At 43.8% G+C, this 16233-nt stretch overlaps 1 protein-coding gene across 1 annotated transcript; it reads left to right on the top strand.

Moving 5' to 3' along the window:
* The first annotated feature begins 3734 nt into the window (after positions 1-3734).
* LOC122051448 (probably inactive leucine-rich repeat receptor-like protein kinase At3g28040) lies at positions 3735-7149 on the top strand. The gene is made up of 2 exons (XM_042612596.1): positions 3735-5401; positions 5480-7149. The coding sequence occupies exons 1-2, from the start codon at positions 3858-3860 to the stop codon at positions 6945-6947; spliced, it is 3012 nt and encodes a 1003-aa protein (XP_042468530.1). The 5' UTR covers positions 3735-3857; the 3' UTR covers positions 6948-7149.
* Positions 7150-16233: the final 9084 nt, after the last annotated feature.

Raw genomic sequence — 16233 nt, 5'->3', positions numbered from 1 at the left:
TTGAATGGAGGATGCATGCATGAAGGCCTTTCTGCATTGTCGGGACCATGAAATTTATTGAGTTGGCCACCTTCACGGGCAACTCCTGAACCCTACTGCATTCTGTTTTTTAAGTAAAGCCATAGATTTCAGTTTTTGAGAACTTGTGACTTGTGTCACCTCGCCTTTGACTGTTTGAGTCCTTGTCTTCATCCTTAGCAATATCGATCTACTTGGTATTTTTAAATATATGACACCGATCGATCTTCTTTATAACGTACGTACTTTATTAATACCTTTCATTGAAAATGATTAAGTTTTATGTTATAGTACATATAGTAACAACGTGTGCGTCTTGTATTCTAACATGTGCACCGAATGTCATGTACTTTGGATAATACACATGGCTGTTGCCGATATCGTGTGCATAAGGGTTGGAGGCCGAAATAGAGTAGAGTATGAAGTTTGATGAACTTAAGGAGATTGGGTTATTGGATATACTGGTCATGGAAATTGTGTTTGAGAGCTTAACTTAGATCATTTTGATGGATGGAAGCTTGGGACGAGCTTGGTAGACTCAAGAAGTTGAAAATCTAAAGATATGAGAGTCATGACTCTGTAAATCTATCATGTGATAATCAACTTAATAAACTTACATATGCGACATGAGAGTCATGAAAAAAAAAATAATAAACCAGCTAATTTTGAGGATGATCAATTTCGTCTCATAAAATTTTTTCATTGACCATTAAAATAAATCGGGAAGTACTCACCATGAAACACTACAAAATCCAACTTTCATTGATTGTGCATCTAATTGAACGGAGCCTTTTTTTCTTACATCGTTTGGAGGTCTTTTCGAATTGATTGGATGTGATTTGGTAGGATCTATTAGGAGCTTAGTTTGTAATAAATTTTTTTCTTGGAAGACAAGTGCCCATGAAAAATTAATCTCTTACGTTATTATAATAAATTTATCATCTTCTAATCAATTGAATATTTCATACAGATGCATCATAAACTATGCAATAAGAGCTGAATTTTGAACTATCAAGTTGTTGGAATCCTGTTTTGTTTACAATTTTATTTTCGTTGCACAGATATTCTTGACAAGTCGATCACTCACACAATCGTTCATGCTACTAACTATTTTTTTTCTTTTACTGTCATGCAAAAATTCAATAACTTCGGTGCATAATTTATTGTGGCAAGTGAAAAGGGCCTCAATTTTTTTTCAGAATTATAGGGTGATATTTTTTTTAATCAAAAGTGTATTTCATTATCATATATAATTACCCAACTATCATCCGCTATATAATAATAATTTATTCATATTATTATCTCTTTATATTTTTTTTATCTAAATTGACATATTACAACAGCTACAAACTCACAACTACTATACAACTGTAGCTAAAATTGAGTTATCATACAATTCTAATAGCTAAAATTCTATAGCTATCATGTAGTTGTAACAGCTACAATTTCATAAGTTCTACAATATGAAAAAAAAAAAAAACTTAAGATTAAAATTGTTCAAAGCCTTCAAAAAAGATTTAAATAATATTTTTTGAACCTAAAACTGGATCGTTATGAGTTACACTCTATAATTAATGATAGATTTCTAAATGAACTTCAATTTAATATATTATACATTCAATCCGAATCAAAAGTTATGACTTCTCAAATTTTAAAATTTAACATTCACATTGTAATAATTACGATTCCTTTTATAGATACATTAGTGGACAACTATCTATTAATAGACCAAAATGACCTATGATCTATTAGTGGACAATCTTAAAACACTACCATCTTTTCCCTCTTTAAGTATGTTTTGGATTTTGGAGGCCAATAAAAGTCCTATTCTTAGAATAATGCAAGGAATATACAAACATACCAGCAAATATAAACTAGTGCAGTAAATAAATTATAATAAAAAATCTCTTTGCTTACTCTGATTGCTTTGGCTTGCTCTATGAAGGCTGTGAATTAAAGAAACACTCCAGAACCCTCTAGAATAGATATATCCAATCCTCATGAAATCATCGTCTTTTATAGAGGTTTTATTCATAACTTTAATATGTCGATTAGTTGACTATTTATTTCTCTTCTGATATATAGCTTGTTCATCGACCAATATCTTCCTGCCAATCAACTAATCCACTATAATTGGCCAAAAGTCAATTGTTGTTGAAGCTCTATTCGTATCTTGTACCCTAAGCAAATTCCTATTTTAACATCAATCGATTGTCCTGATCTACTAATTCAAATTACTACAAAATTTTTTTTTGTTCATTTTCATTTCAAATTGAGTTAGTTGCTCAATCAATTGATCAAACTACTCCGAGCATCTATATCAACTACCTTATCTAAAGATTTTATCTTAAATTTTAAATAGGATAGCTAAAATTTTTTTACATCAGTTATCTTATCTATTTTCTAAATTTTATATTTATGAATAACATTTTTCTAATTTAGGGAATGGATTACATTTCCTAAATATTATAAAGGAGATATAAAAAATAAAGAAACTGATATATGATATAATAAAAAGTAGATATCTAAATTTAATAAAGTAACGTTTTATCTTAAATTATATATTTAGATAAAAAAGCTCGTGTGGATGCTCTAATATATCTAAACCATAACTTTATAATTTTAGATTCAATAGTTGGCTACTTATTTAGTTTATTATTAATATATAGCAATTGATTGTTATAATGTTGAACTCGACCGCATCATAACTTTTTGAGTTCATTGGTAGATCGCTCCTCTTCATTAGTCAACTGATACTTTGGTTCTAGCCACACTAAGGTCGGATTCATATCATGCCAAGAGATTTTAAACTTTCATATCTGTCTAGTACAAGTCAATCTTGATTTACTAGAACTTTTTCCTTGCCTAGTATCTTCAACATACTAAGACTTTCCTTGACTAGAGACTCTTTGTCTTTTGAACTTCAATTATTGCCCAATATCCAACCACAATCAGCCAAGATTTTTCTTTATCTAGTCTTAGGTCACTCTTGACCTGCCAAAACTTCCACTTTCCAAAGTTCAACCTTCTAGGGCTTTCAACCTTGTCTAACATCTAATTACCCTTACATCTAGTTCTTTGTAACCCGCTTGACATTTAGTCCTCCATTGTCAATTGCCCTCATGTTCCTCGTCTTGTGATTTCTTAAATGTCTCATATTATCCTTCTCATATCTCTATAATCCTCAAGCCACTGAGTTGCTAATTTGCCCATGGCAAATCATGCTTCAAATCACCAACTTTTCAAGCTCTATGTGTTCTGTAATGCACATGTTCAAACAACATGCAAAAAGTTAACGCATGTTTGCACCAACATATCTAGGTGTGATAGTTTTAGGCAAAACTCCTAGAGTAGACGTAGTGAGTTACAAAAAGCTCAAATGATGTGTTTGATTGTGAAGTTTGGACATTTTTTTACTCTAGATTAGTTTTATCCAAAAATAATATGTGAGCTCAAGATTATCAAAATGGCCACAGATGATTAGGATGGCATATTTAGAGACAAATGAACTCATTTACTTTGTAGTTTTCCGCCCATTCACCGAACAAACATGAATGAACGATCCATCCAGTGCATGGCGATCATTCAGGACCAGCGCCCGTGCCCTGTCCTGCTCTGCCTGGCTGCCTCCCTTCCATTAGCTACTGGACGTGGACTCTACAGTCCCCGAGAACGTGACTGTTTCCCGTTCCTTTGGTGTTATCTTCACGTCCAACCTGTGAACCACCTTCTCACTCAAATACTCAATCACACCTTCCATTCCTCCTCCTCCTGGCAGTTGGCCCAAACCAAGCACCAACTGCAACTAGCTACTACGTACGTTGGACAGCAGGAACACGATGCCGGCGAGAAGTGCTCGTCTTCTTTCTCTTTTCTTCTGGTTTCTCCCGGCTTTCACCGGCGCCATGGAGCTTCCGCTGCCGCCGAACGAGGAGGTTCTCGGACTTATCGTGTTCAAGGCGGCGCTGCAGGACCCGACGGCCGCGCTGACGTCGTGGAACGAGGCGGATGCCTCCCCTTGCAACTGGGCCCACCTCCACTGCGACCCGGACACTGGCCGCGTCACCCGCCTCGCCCTCGACTCCCTCTTCCTCTCCGGCCCTCTCCCTCGCGGCCTCGACCGCCTCGCTGCCCTCGCCGCTCTCTCCCTCTCCAACAACAACCTCTCCGGCCCAATTCCTCCCGGACTCTCCCTCCTCCCGTCCCTCCGCCTCCTCGATCTCAGCCGCAACGCCTTCTCAGGCCGCGTCCCGCAAGATCTCGCCCTCCTCCCCTCCCTCATCTCCCTCGAACTCTCCTCCAACGCTCTCTCCGGTCCCCTCCCGGACTCCCTCTTCTCCGCCGCGGCCTGTCGCTCCCTCCGATTACTCTCTCTCGCCGGGAACCGCTTCGACGGTCCCCTACCCGTCGCTGCATTGTCCCGCTGCTCCCTCCTCCTCCATCTCAATCTCTCTTCCAACCGATTCTCTGGCTCGCCGGGCTTCGCCTCGGGCCTCTGGTCCCTCTCCAGGCTGCGCGTGCTCGACCTCTCCAGCAACGCCTTCGCCGGCCCAGTCCCCAATGGGATCGAGAATCTGCACAGCCTCAAGGTCCTCCGGCTGAACGACAACCGCTTCTCCGGAGCAATTCCTGGCAGCGTCGGCCTCTGCCCGCATCTCACCACTTTGGACTTGAGCCGCAACTCATTCGACGGCTCTCTGCCGAGCTCCATGCGCTATCTCACTTCATTAACTTCTCTCAGGCTTTCAAACAACCAGCTGGAGGGCGACCTTCCCCAATGGCTCGGCAGTCTGACGGCAACTCGTGAATTGGACTTATCTAGCAACAAGTTCACCGGAAACCTTCCGGCGTCCCTCGGAAACCTAAAGCAGCTCAACTATCTCGACCTCTCGAACAACCGCATCGTCGGATCGATCTCGGACGAAATTGCTGGATGCACGAGGCTCACCGAGATACATCTCAAGGAAAACAAGCTCAATGGGAGCATCCCGCAAGGGTTTTTCAGTCTCGGTCTGCAAGTTCTCGACTTATCGTCGAATGCTCTCACTGGGGCGATGCCGGCGGGAACTACGGTATCAGCGACCCTGCAATTTCTGGACCTGTCAGACAATAAGCTGTCCGGGACGATTCCTCCGGAGATGGCGCTATTCTTCGGATTGAGGCACTTGAATCTCTCTTGGAACGGATTCCGGTCACAGCTGCCGCCGGAGCTGGGCTTGTTCCGGAGCTTGTCGGTGATGGATCTGCGTAACAATGCGCTGTATGGGTCGATTCCAAGCAATTTGTGCGAGTCCGGTAGTCTCTACGTCCTGCAAGTGGATGACAATTTCTTCAGCGGCCCAATTCCTGAGGAGATTGGGAATTGTTCGTCCTTATACCTCCTGTGAGTGCTCTGAATCCTTTTCTTCGTCTGTTAAACCCTAAAAGCTCGACTCTAACTTTGGTGATTCCGCACAATTAGGAGCTTATCGCACAATTACCTGAACGGTTCGATTCCGCCCTCCATTTCCCAGCTGAAGAAGCTAGAGATCCTCAACCTGGAGTTCAACAACCTGAGTGGCGAGATTCCGCCGCAGCTGGGTGCCCTCGATAACCTCCTCGCCGTCAACATTTCCCACAACCGGCTCATCGGCCGCCTTCCCGTCGGCAGCGTGTTCGAGAGCCTGGACCAGAGCGCGCTGCAGGGCAACCTCGGCCTATGCACCCCCCTCGTTACCGAGCCCTGCAAGATGAACGTCCCCAAGCCCTTGGTGCTCGACCCCAACGCATACCTCCCTGGATTCGCCAGCAACATACCCAATTTTGCCTACCCGGCGACGACACCAGTCCGGCGCCGGCGCTTCCTCAGTGCGTCGTCGATCATCGCCATCTCCGCCGCGCTCAGCATCGTCCTCGGCGTTCTGGTCGTCACTCTCCTCAATGTGACGGCGCGGCGGAGGATAGAGCTCCCGGCGGAGAATGGTCCGAAGAGTATGTGCTCGAGCTCGACGAAGTCCGGCGAACCGGCCGTGGGGCGGATGGTGGCATTCAGCGCCGGATTCTCTCTGAAAACAGAGGAATTCAAGGGCGGCGCCGAGGCTTTGCTGGCCAAGGCCACAGAGATCGGGAAGGGCGCGTTCGGCACGTCGTATAAAGCTTCGTCGGCCAAGGACGGAAGCATTATGGTCGTCAAGAGGCTGGTGGCGGCCAACATAGTTCAGTACCACGAATACTTCGACCGCGAGGTGCGGCTTCTGGGCAAGGTAATGCACCCGAACGTGTTGCCGCTGAGGGGCTACTACTGGACTCCCCAGCTGCAGCTACTCGTCTCCGACTACGCCCCCAACGGAACCTTGCACTCCAGGTTGCACGAGAGGGATGCGTCAGTGCCGCCTCTGTCATGGCCAGAGCGCTTCAAGATCGTCCTCGGCGTGGCGAAGGGCGTCGCGCACTTGCACCAGGCCTTCCGCCCACCCATCATCCACTACGGCCTCAAGCCAAACAACATCCTTCTGGACGAGAACGGGGAGGCGAAGGTGTCAGATTTCGGACTGGCGAGGCTGCTGCAGAGGCTGGACAAGCACGTGGCGAGCGAGCGGTTCCAGAGCGCGATGGGTTACATGGCGCCGGAGCTCGCGTGCCAGAGTCTGAGGGTGAACGAGAAGTGCGACGTGTACGGGATGGGAGTGCTGATGGTGGAGGTGGTGACGGGGAGGAAGCCGGTGGAGTACGGGGAGGAGGATGTGGTGATACTGATCGATCAGGTGAGATCGCTTCTGGATCAGTGTAATGTGGTGGAGTGCGTGGATGCGAGCATGGGGGAGTTCCCGGAGGAGGAGGTCCTGCCGGTGCTGAAGCTGGGGTTGGTCTGCACGTCGCAGATTCCGTCGAGTCGGCCGTCCATGGCGGAGGTTGTGCAGATACTGGAGGTGATTAAGGCGCCGATCTGAAGAAGGATGAATGGATGGAGATTTTAGTTCTGTATGATCTTGATCCATCTCTGTAATTACAGATGCAATTCTCATTGATCTTAATTACTAGTTTTTCTTTTAAACAGTGTGTGTGTGTGTGTGGGGAGCGTGTTGGCTTGCGTGTCTCATGCAACGGTCATCGTACTCTTCGATTCAGTGTTGCTTCTGTGTATTTTGATTTTGTCTGAGATTTCAATTTGATTAGTAACGGGAAGCAATAAGAGAAGAAAAGTTTGAATAGTTTATGATATGGTGCATGATAGTAGGGTCGGATAATAGACGTGGTCAGAAGTCAAGCCCTCAAGGCGGTCAGAAGTCAAGCTCATGAGGCGGTCAAAAGTCAAGCTCATGTGGCGGTCAAAAGTCAAGCTTACGTGGTGGTCAAAAGTCCGGCATACGTGAAGGTCAAAAGTCCGGCCTACGTGGGGTGCAAAGGGTCAGGTTACAGGGTGGTCCTGGTCGGGCACAAGTGGCAAAGCCGGAGTTAGGCATACATATCAAGTAGGAACTTGGAAGGTAGAACATACAAGTCAGGATTTATAGACTTGCGGTACAGGATGCACGGATAAGACGTACAGGTCGTGATGTGCAAACCAAGGATTACAGGGCATGACTTATGGACTTACGAAACAGGATATGCAGACAAGGCGTACAGGTCGTGATGTGTGAACCAAGGATTACAGATCAGGACTTACGGACTTGCGGGTCGGGATACCCGGATCAAAGCGTACAGATCGGGATATTCAAACCAAGGATTACAGGTCAGGACTTACGGAACAAGATACGAGGCCTAAAGCGTACAAGTTGGGATATGCAAATCAAGGATTACATGGCAGGACTTACGGACTTATGGAACAAGATATACGGACAAAGCGTACAGGTCGTGATGTGCAAATCAAGGGTTATAGGGCAGGACTTACAGACTTACGGAATAGGAGATACGAGGACTAAAGCGTATAGGTCGGGATATGCAAACTAAAGATAGCAGGGCAAGATTTATAGACTTGCCGTACAGGATATACGGATAAGACGTACAGGTCGTGATGTGCAAACCAAGGATTACAAGTTAGGACTTACGGACTTACGGAACATGATACACGGACAGGGCGTACAGGTCGGGATATAAAAACTAAAACTCGCATAGCAGGATACGCGGAGCTAAGACACAGGTCGAGATATGAGGACTAAGGCTTACAGGTCGGAATCTACAGGATAAGATACGCAGAACAAGATACACGGACCAAAGATGTACAGGTCAGGATATGTGGACGAAGGCTTACAGGGCGGTAGGCGTAGGTTTGGATCTATCAAAGATAGACCGAATGGCAAAGGCAGGGCGGGACGTACATGTCTGGTTTTGCGAGACAACAAACAAGCCAGGGAATGCGCCAGGAAAGGCAGGTCTATGCATACAGGTCAAGATTTGCAGATACGAGGACCCAGTCGAGGGTTAACAGACCAGGGCGAGCCTACACTACGAGACAATCAAGCCAAAGAATCGTAACAACCCATCAGAGAATAATCACCACATGTCAGGGAATATGCTAACGGTCTGTGGCTCGTTGCCTCCTGATCCCTCCTCAGACCTATAGAAAGATGTCACGTGTCAGTCACCGCCAGACAAATCCTGACACCCGACATTCCCTGACACTCGTCAGACTCCAGAAGCATCCACTGCCATATAAAAAGGGAGACTTTGTCTCTACACAGGTACGCTCACTCGTCTTTTCATTCTCATCTACTTTTACTTTTCATCCTTTCACTGTGATTCTAGGAAAAAAGCACCTGACTTGAGCGTCGGAGGGCCTGACCCGAGACGCAGAGGAGGCTTGTCTGAGTGTGCGCAAAGCCCTCGCGTCGTCGTCCTCGTCATCACCCCCCGTTATCCGCTCATGGGAACCCTTTCGGTAGGTGCCAGATCAACCAGGCGTCTTGGCGACTTTCCGTCAGCACCAGCGACATCGTGGCTAGCCTTTGTCCGACTCAGCTTCCGGATAGGATTAAATTTAGTGTCGTCTGTGGGAATACAGCTACCTGCTCCGGAATGTGAAGATGGAGGATTCTGGCAGAATCTATGTAACTAAAGCGTACGAACTCTTCAAAGAAGCCAAAATATTGACTAAGGCTGGCGGCAACTGAAAAGCAACAAACTACCGCTTCCAGACCGCGAAAGTTACCTGAGGTTTCCAAGGAACCGACTCACGCCTCTGATAGGGGTTCCGAAAGAAAATAGCCCACGGAATTTCCACCTGCCTTTTATAGAGAGTCCGGCCAATGTTACTATCAGCCAAAACCGGGATGTTATAGCCGCAAGGAGCAACCACAAGTTTCTGTGGCTGAAAGTTCTTTGCCTAAGTATTCGAAGAGAGGGAATTCTATCGTCCCTCGCAAAGAACGTCGGGTGGAGCCGGAAGAGAAAATGCCCTTCTCTTCCAAAATATTGGAGGAAAGGCTACCCAAAGGATACCGACCCTCAACTATTGGGGAATATGACGGCAGTAAAGATCCTGAAGACCACTTCCGCAAGTTCAGGAATGCAGCTCTGTTACACCAGTACAACGATGCCGTTAAATGTTGGGTATTCCTGAATACCTTATCGGGCTCTGCTCAGAAATGGTTCGATGGACTACCGCATGAGTCCATCACCTGCTTCTCCGATTTCAAGATCGCATTCCTGCGCCACTTCCCCAGCAGTAGGAAGTATCAAAAGATGGACCAGTGCTTGTTTGCTCTCAAGCAAGGGTCCTCCGAGCCGTAAAGAAGCTATATCAAACGCTTTAATCAAGTGGCTCAGGACGTTTCCCTCGGCCACGTCAGAAATACTCATGAGCGTCTTCTCTCATGGGCTGACAGAAGGAGAGTTATTTAGGGATCTCATCAGAAATCCCGTAAAGAATTTCAATGAGATATTGGAGAAGGCGGCCAGCTACATCAACGTGGAGGAAGCGCAGGCGGTGCGAAGAAAGACAGACAACCCTGTTGGTGCAACCTTAGGTCAAGGTTGACCTGGGTGACCCGACTCGAGTTGACCTGACTCAAGGGATATTTTGATGTTTGACAAGAATAGAGAAGTTGTATTTTGATGTTTGACAAGAATAGGAACTTGGGGGATTGTGGGTGCAACTTTTGGTCAAGGTTGACCTGGTTGACCCGACTTGAGTTGACCTGATTCGGGAAAAGTCCAAGTATGGAGACTTCGCACGGAAAAGTCCAAGCAGGGAGCTTGGCACGGGAAAAGTCCAAGCAGGGAGTTTGGCACAGGGAAAAGTCCAAGTATGGAAGCTTGGCATGGAAGGTCGGAGAGGGCTCGGTAGCCTCCTCCTGACTAGGTCGAGAGGGCCTGAGCTCGTTCTCTGGACTGGATGGAGTCGGAGAGGGATCGGTAGCTCGTTCTCCGGACTAGGTCAGAGAGGGCTCGGTAGCTCGTTCTCTGGACCGAACGAAGTCGGAGAGGGCTCGGTAGCTCGTTCTCTGGACCAGACGTGGAAGTCGGAGAGGGTTCGGTAGCTCGTTCTCTGGACTAGGTCAGAGAGGGCTCGGTAGCTCGTTCTCTGGACCGGACGAAGTCGGAGAGGGCTCAGTAGCTCGTTCTCCGGACTAGGTCCGAGAGGGCTCGGTAGCTCATTCTTTAGACCAGACAGAGTTGGAGAGGGCTCGGTAGCTCGTTCTCCGGACTATGTCAGAGAGGGCTCGGTAGCTCGTTCTCTGGACCGGATGAGGAAGTCGGAGAGGGCTCGGTAGCTCGTTCTCCGGACGAGGTCAGAGAGGGCTCGGTAACTCGTTCTCTAGACCGGGAAGGCTTTAGGGTTTAGGGCTGGGAAGCTCTAAAACCTACATAGGCATTGGATCGGTCTGTTGACCGATCAGTAACCAAACAGAAGCTTACTGAGGGTTATCTGATCGGTCTGTAGACCGATCAGGAAGCGATGGACGATAGGAGGGGATCGGTCTGTGGACCGATCCACCTATAGTCTGATCGGTCCACAGACCGATCAGGCTTGTGGAACCAACTCTCTATGAGAGTTGGAGATCGGTCTGGGGACCGATCAGCCTAGGGCCTGATCGGTCCATAGACCGATCAGATGTCTTGTGGACCGATCAGGGTGAAGCCTGATCGGTCCAGGTCTAGCCGTTGAGTCACAACGGCTAGATTTCTGTGTCTTCTGTTTCTTCTTCGCAGGTGCAGTTTATAAGCCTCTACAGTGAAGGTGGAAACAACAACTTCTTCATCCTCAAGACTGCGACCAGAGCTTTGCTGAGCTCTTCATTTTTCTGAAGCTTCGTGTGAGCTTCCATTGCTGGTTTTCTAGCTGCTATTGTTGGATCCGTGAAGTTGCTGCTTCATCAACGGACTCCAGTCGACAACGAGAAGGCAAGCAAACTTGGTAGGGTGTCTTTACATTTATATTGTCCATTGTTTCTTGCTCTACTCTTTGTACTCCATTATTGCTATTGCAAAAGGAATTGTGATGAGGTTTCTCCACCCAGAAGGAGTTCTTATTAGCCGATTTTCCGGGGTCTCATCCACCGACGGATTGATAGGATTCGTCCACCTTACGGACAAGCCGAGGAGTAGGAGTATCATCTCCGAACCTCGTTATAACGTCGTGTTTGAGGTTTGATCATCTTCATTTTCGTTTCTACTTTTTATTTCCGCTGCGCTAACTCAAATTGTAGGAAGAAACGAGAATTTGGGGTCGGCTATTCACACCCCCCCTCTCTAGCCGCTATCCGAAGGTCCTAACAAGTGGTATCAGAGCGAGGTCGCTCTTCGTCGGATTAACACCCGGGGGAGCACGAGCTAGAGAATGGATCAACTTGGAGAAGACATCACGATTCCACCCTTCTACGATCGCGACGACTTCGCGTATTGGAAGGTAAGAATGAAGTATTTTCTTATGACTAACCTAGTAAATTGGAATTGTGTACAAGTAAGTTTTATTCCTCCGGTGGATAAAAGAGGAGAACCTCTCGAGAAGAAGAAGTGGACGAAGGAACAAATCCACCAATCCATAATCAACGACGAGGTAACAAAAATCTTTGAATTTTCATTACCTAATGATATCTTGTGTAAGATAGGCAGATACAACAATGTCAAGGAATTGTGGAACAACTTGGCTAAGTTCCATGAGGAGAGCTCCAATTCAAGTCATGAAGAGGAGTCAAGTGAGCCAAGTAGCTCACATCATGGAGGTATGGAATTAGAAGTTGAGGGCTACTCAACATCTAAGGAAGAAGAAGAGGAGAGTTCTTCTTCAAGAGTGGAGCAAGAAGAAGAAGCCTCTACCTCCGGAAGGGATGAAGAAGAGAGCTTATATCCATTCTCAACCCTAGGTAACTCAAGCAACTTAATTTCAAGTAAATTACATATAATGTACTTTGAGTGTAGGGAATATGGGCATTACAAAAGTAAATGTCCAAAGAGGATTAGAAAGACTCCACCGGCACCAAAAGTTGGAGTGTATACTGAAAGCCTAAGCTTTGTAAACATTCATTATGAATAAAGAATCACATTTGGTCAAATTGTCTACATTTGTTTGTAGTTGTTCATTTAATTTATATTGTAGATAACATAGTATGTGGTGTCACATACAGAAGATGATGTTATCAGTACCTTATAAATTATAAACAGTAGCTCACGACTAAAATGGAAAGGAACAAACCATTAGAAGGTCGTAGTGTAATTAGGTATTAGTATATCTTGACTATATAATTACACTAGTACACTCAGAGTGTATTGAGTAGGACCATTAGAGGTCGTTTCTTTTATACTGACTTTATAAAGGAACAAAGACCTCAGTTATTATGGAAGTGTGTGCTCTTAATCCTAATATAATAACAAACACATATCTTTTATATTTATTTCTTTAATTTATCAATGGGTGAGATTTAGTTCGATGAATCAATAAACCCGATAAGTTGGGAAATGGTATCACTTATAGTGTGTGTTGTTGATTATAGAAGGAAACTGTGTCCTAGAGATACTAGGTTGATAATGTCCCCAAGAGGAGCTCATAAGGATTGTCATGTTAAACCCTGCAGGTGGACTTAGTCCGACATGACGATAAGGTTGAGTGGTACTACTCTTGGACTTATATATTAATTAAATGAGTTGTCAGTAACTCACTTAATTAATGGACATTCGATATCTTAAACACAGGAAGACTAACACACTCATAATAAGAAGGAGCCCAAAAATGTAATTTGGGATTGGTGCGATAGTTCAATAATAGTTCTCTAGTGGAATGAATTATTATTGATAAAATTAAGTTGTGTGTTCGGGGCGAACACGGGATGCTTAATTTTATCGGGAGACCAAAACCAATTCCTCCTCTCGGTCCCTATCGTAGCCTCTTATTTGTAGAGTTCTATACCCACCTATACCCACCTTCTATACCCACCAATAAGGGGCCGGCCAAGCTAGCTTGGGAAACAAGCTAGGGCCGGCCTAGGTATGAATTTGGGTGGCCGGCCCTAGCTTGAACCCAAGCTAGTGGGGGCCGGCCAAATTAAATTAAAAAGGGATTTTAATTTTAATTTTTATTATGTGGAAGAAATAATTTATTAAAGAGAATTAAAATTAAAATATCTCTCTTGTAAAAGATCTACAAAAGATTAAAGAAAGAGATTAGATCTCTTTCCTTATTTGTAGATTGGTGAGATATTTTATTTTTTCTTTAAAATTATTCACATGTTGATAAAATTAAAATTATAGAAATTTTCTTTTATCAACCATGAAGAGATTTTTAAAGAGAAATTTTATTTTTAAAAATTTCTGAAAACAAATTAGGAAGTTTTAATTGTTGATTAAAACTTGTCTAATTTTTTTTCTTCATTGATGTGGCCGGCCATTGGTTTTTTTGGGAAATTTTATTTTATTTTTCTCAATTAAATCATGTCAAGGAAAATTAAGGAAATTTTATTGTAATTAAATTTCCTAATTTGCCTAGGCCAAGGAATATAAAAGAAGGGGTAGGGGTGCCTTCATGAGACACAACCTCTATTATTTTCTCTCCCTATTTTCCTTGGTATTGTGGCCGGCCATCATCTCTTCTCTTCTTCCTCTTTGTGGTGGCCGAAACTCTCTATTGCTTGGAGCTCTTGTGGAGGCCGGATACTACTTGGAGAAGAAGAAGAAGAAGGAGAGGAAGCTCGCATCTCTTAGAGCTTGGTTGGTGGTTTTCTTCTTCCTTGGTGAAGCTTTCTTGTTTTGGCCGAACCTAGCTAGGAGGAGAAGAAGGTGCTTGGTGGTTTCTCATCTTGGAAGATCGTTGCCCACACAACGTCCGAGGTTAGAAGAGGAATACGGTAGAAGATCAAGAGGTTTTTCTACAAGGTATAACTAGTAATTTTTCTTTCCGCATCATGCTAGTTATTTATGGAAATAATACCAAATACAAGAGGCTTACATTATAGAATTTGGAATATGTTTTTCGATGTTGTGTTCTTTTGTATTTTCTTTTCCTTGTGATTTGATTGTTCTCTTTGGTTAACCTAAAGTTATTTTAGGAAATTAAATATTAGCTTTCTATAAAAGGTTTTGTCTAGTCGGTGGTGGTTGCTCCCATATCCAAGAAGGCCATGTGCCTCGCCACGTCAGTACTGGGAACCAATTATGGAAATTAATATTTAATGGAATTAATAACTTAAGGAGACTTGGGTCGAACGTGTTAAGTTCCGCAGGAGATCCAAGTCAAAACCTAAAAGAACAAATAGATTAAGTTTTGGATCAAACGTGTTAAGTTCCGCAGGCGATCCAAAATTTAATTTAAAAGAACACATGGTAGCTAGGAAAAGGTTCAGACCTTTGTACAAAATTTTTGTACAGTGGAACCTATAGGTTTTCCGAGTAGCAACCAACAATTGATATCAGAGCTAGGGTTTTGCCTCTGTGTATTTGGTATTTAGTTTAATTATGCACATGTCATACATAATTTAGGCAGGTTAATAGTAGGATGTGCTAACTTTGTGGATGCAGGATCCAACTATTATGACTTTTAGTTATTATGTGTGTGATTAGACCCTTGGACATGTCAAGGGCATTTATATGTGTGTGCATGATTGTATTAAAATACAGCAGGAGCTGTATTTAGTTTTATTAGTATTTTATTTTTGATCTAGATACATGTACATTCCTTTTATGGAATATAGGATCAAAAATGTAAAATTCTATTTATGTCGCGGATCGAATCTTGCAAAGCGTGGAACCTTCAAAGGACTAGAGGCGCAGCGGAACTAGGAGCAAGATGGATGCGACAGCTAGACCCGGTGGCGGTGGCCAAATATGGCAGCAGCTTGGGATGACAAAACACGGAGGACAACTAGAGATAAAAGCCATAATAGTTGAAAATTAGTTTCTCTATTTATTGCTTTTATATTGTGCTGTGTGTGCATGTTAGTTTACAAGTAAAGTAGGCTAGCATAGTTAAAATTCCTCATTTATAAATAACTAAGTGGGAGAGGGAATTTTAAATAAATCCCATGGTCTCCATTACTGGTTTGTAAGTGATGCAAACAAGCTTGCGCGTTGGCTCTGAGTGCCTTCCTCTATAACGGATGAGCTTGTTTGCGGATCACTAGAACAGACTTCCATTTTTGGATGACTATAGGAAGTTAATTAAGAGCGTGTGATCTTCCCCAACGGAAGGGGCATAATCTTATTAATGGACTTAGTGTCAAGTAATGGTGTACACTTAGATACATCTAATAGTATCCTCCCCAACGGAGTCACTGCTATTATTTGTGTGACCAAATAATACCAACTATTAATTTTATTTGTCAAAAGTTAGGTTGACAAGATAATAAAATTAATGGGTTAAAATCCTCCTTTACAAATGTTGAATTTGTATACGTCCACACTAACGTGGCATACAAAATTCACGGTGTTATGAGGTGTTGGTTAATTTAAAATAGTATTGTTTGAGGAATCAATATTATTCTAAATTTAGAGTTCTGACCAAAAGTTATTTGTGATTCTTAGGATGACTTTCAACCCACTGTCCATCATACTTCAACAAAATAGACTTACTGGACCTAATTACATAGATTGGAAAAGGAACCTGGATATTGTTCTGACTGCTGAAAGCTATAAATTTGTACTGACTGAACCTTGTCCTGATGCACCCACTGGTGAATCTACCCAAGAGGAGATTGAATATCATAAGAGATGGGTAAAGGCAGATGAGATGGCGCGGTGTTACATTTTGGCTTCAATGTCAAATGTATTACAACATCGACATCAAGTACCAACGACTTATGATATTAT

This window comes from Zingiber officinale, chromosome 3A (genome assembly GCF_018446385.1).
Source record: "Zingiber officinale cultivar Zhangliang chromosome 3A, Zo_v1.1, whole genome shotgun sequence".
NCBI classification, from domain to species: Eukaryota; Viridiplantae; Streptophyta; class Magnoliopsida; order Zingiberales; family Zingiberaceae; genus Zingiber; species Zingiber officinale.
The sequence above is the reverse complement of the archived record's forward strand: the minus strand, read 5'-3'. Positions and strand labels throughout refer to the sequence as shown.

Bases quoted from the DNA above. Each gene is read 5' to 3' on its own strand.
- LOC122051448 (XM_042612596.1), top strand. From the start codon at position 3,858: ATGCCGGCGAGAAGTGCTCGTCTTCTTTCTCTTTTCTTCTGGTTTCTC. The intron at 5,402-5,479 runs GTGAGTGCTCTG...CCGCACAATTAG, and splicing joins TGTTCGTCCTTATACCTCCT to GAGCTTATCGCACAATTACC.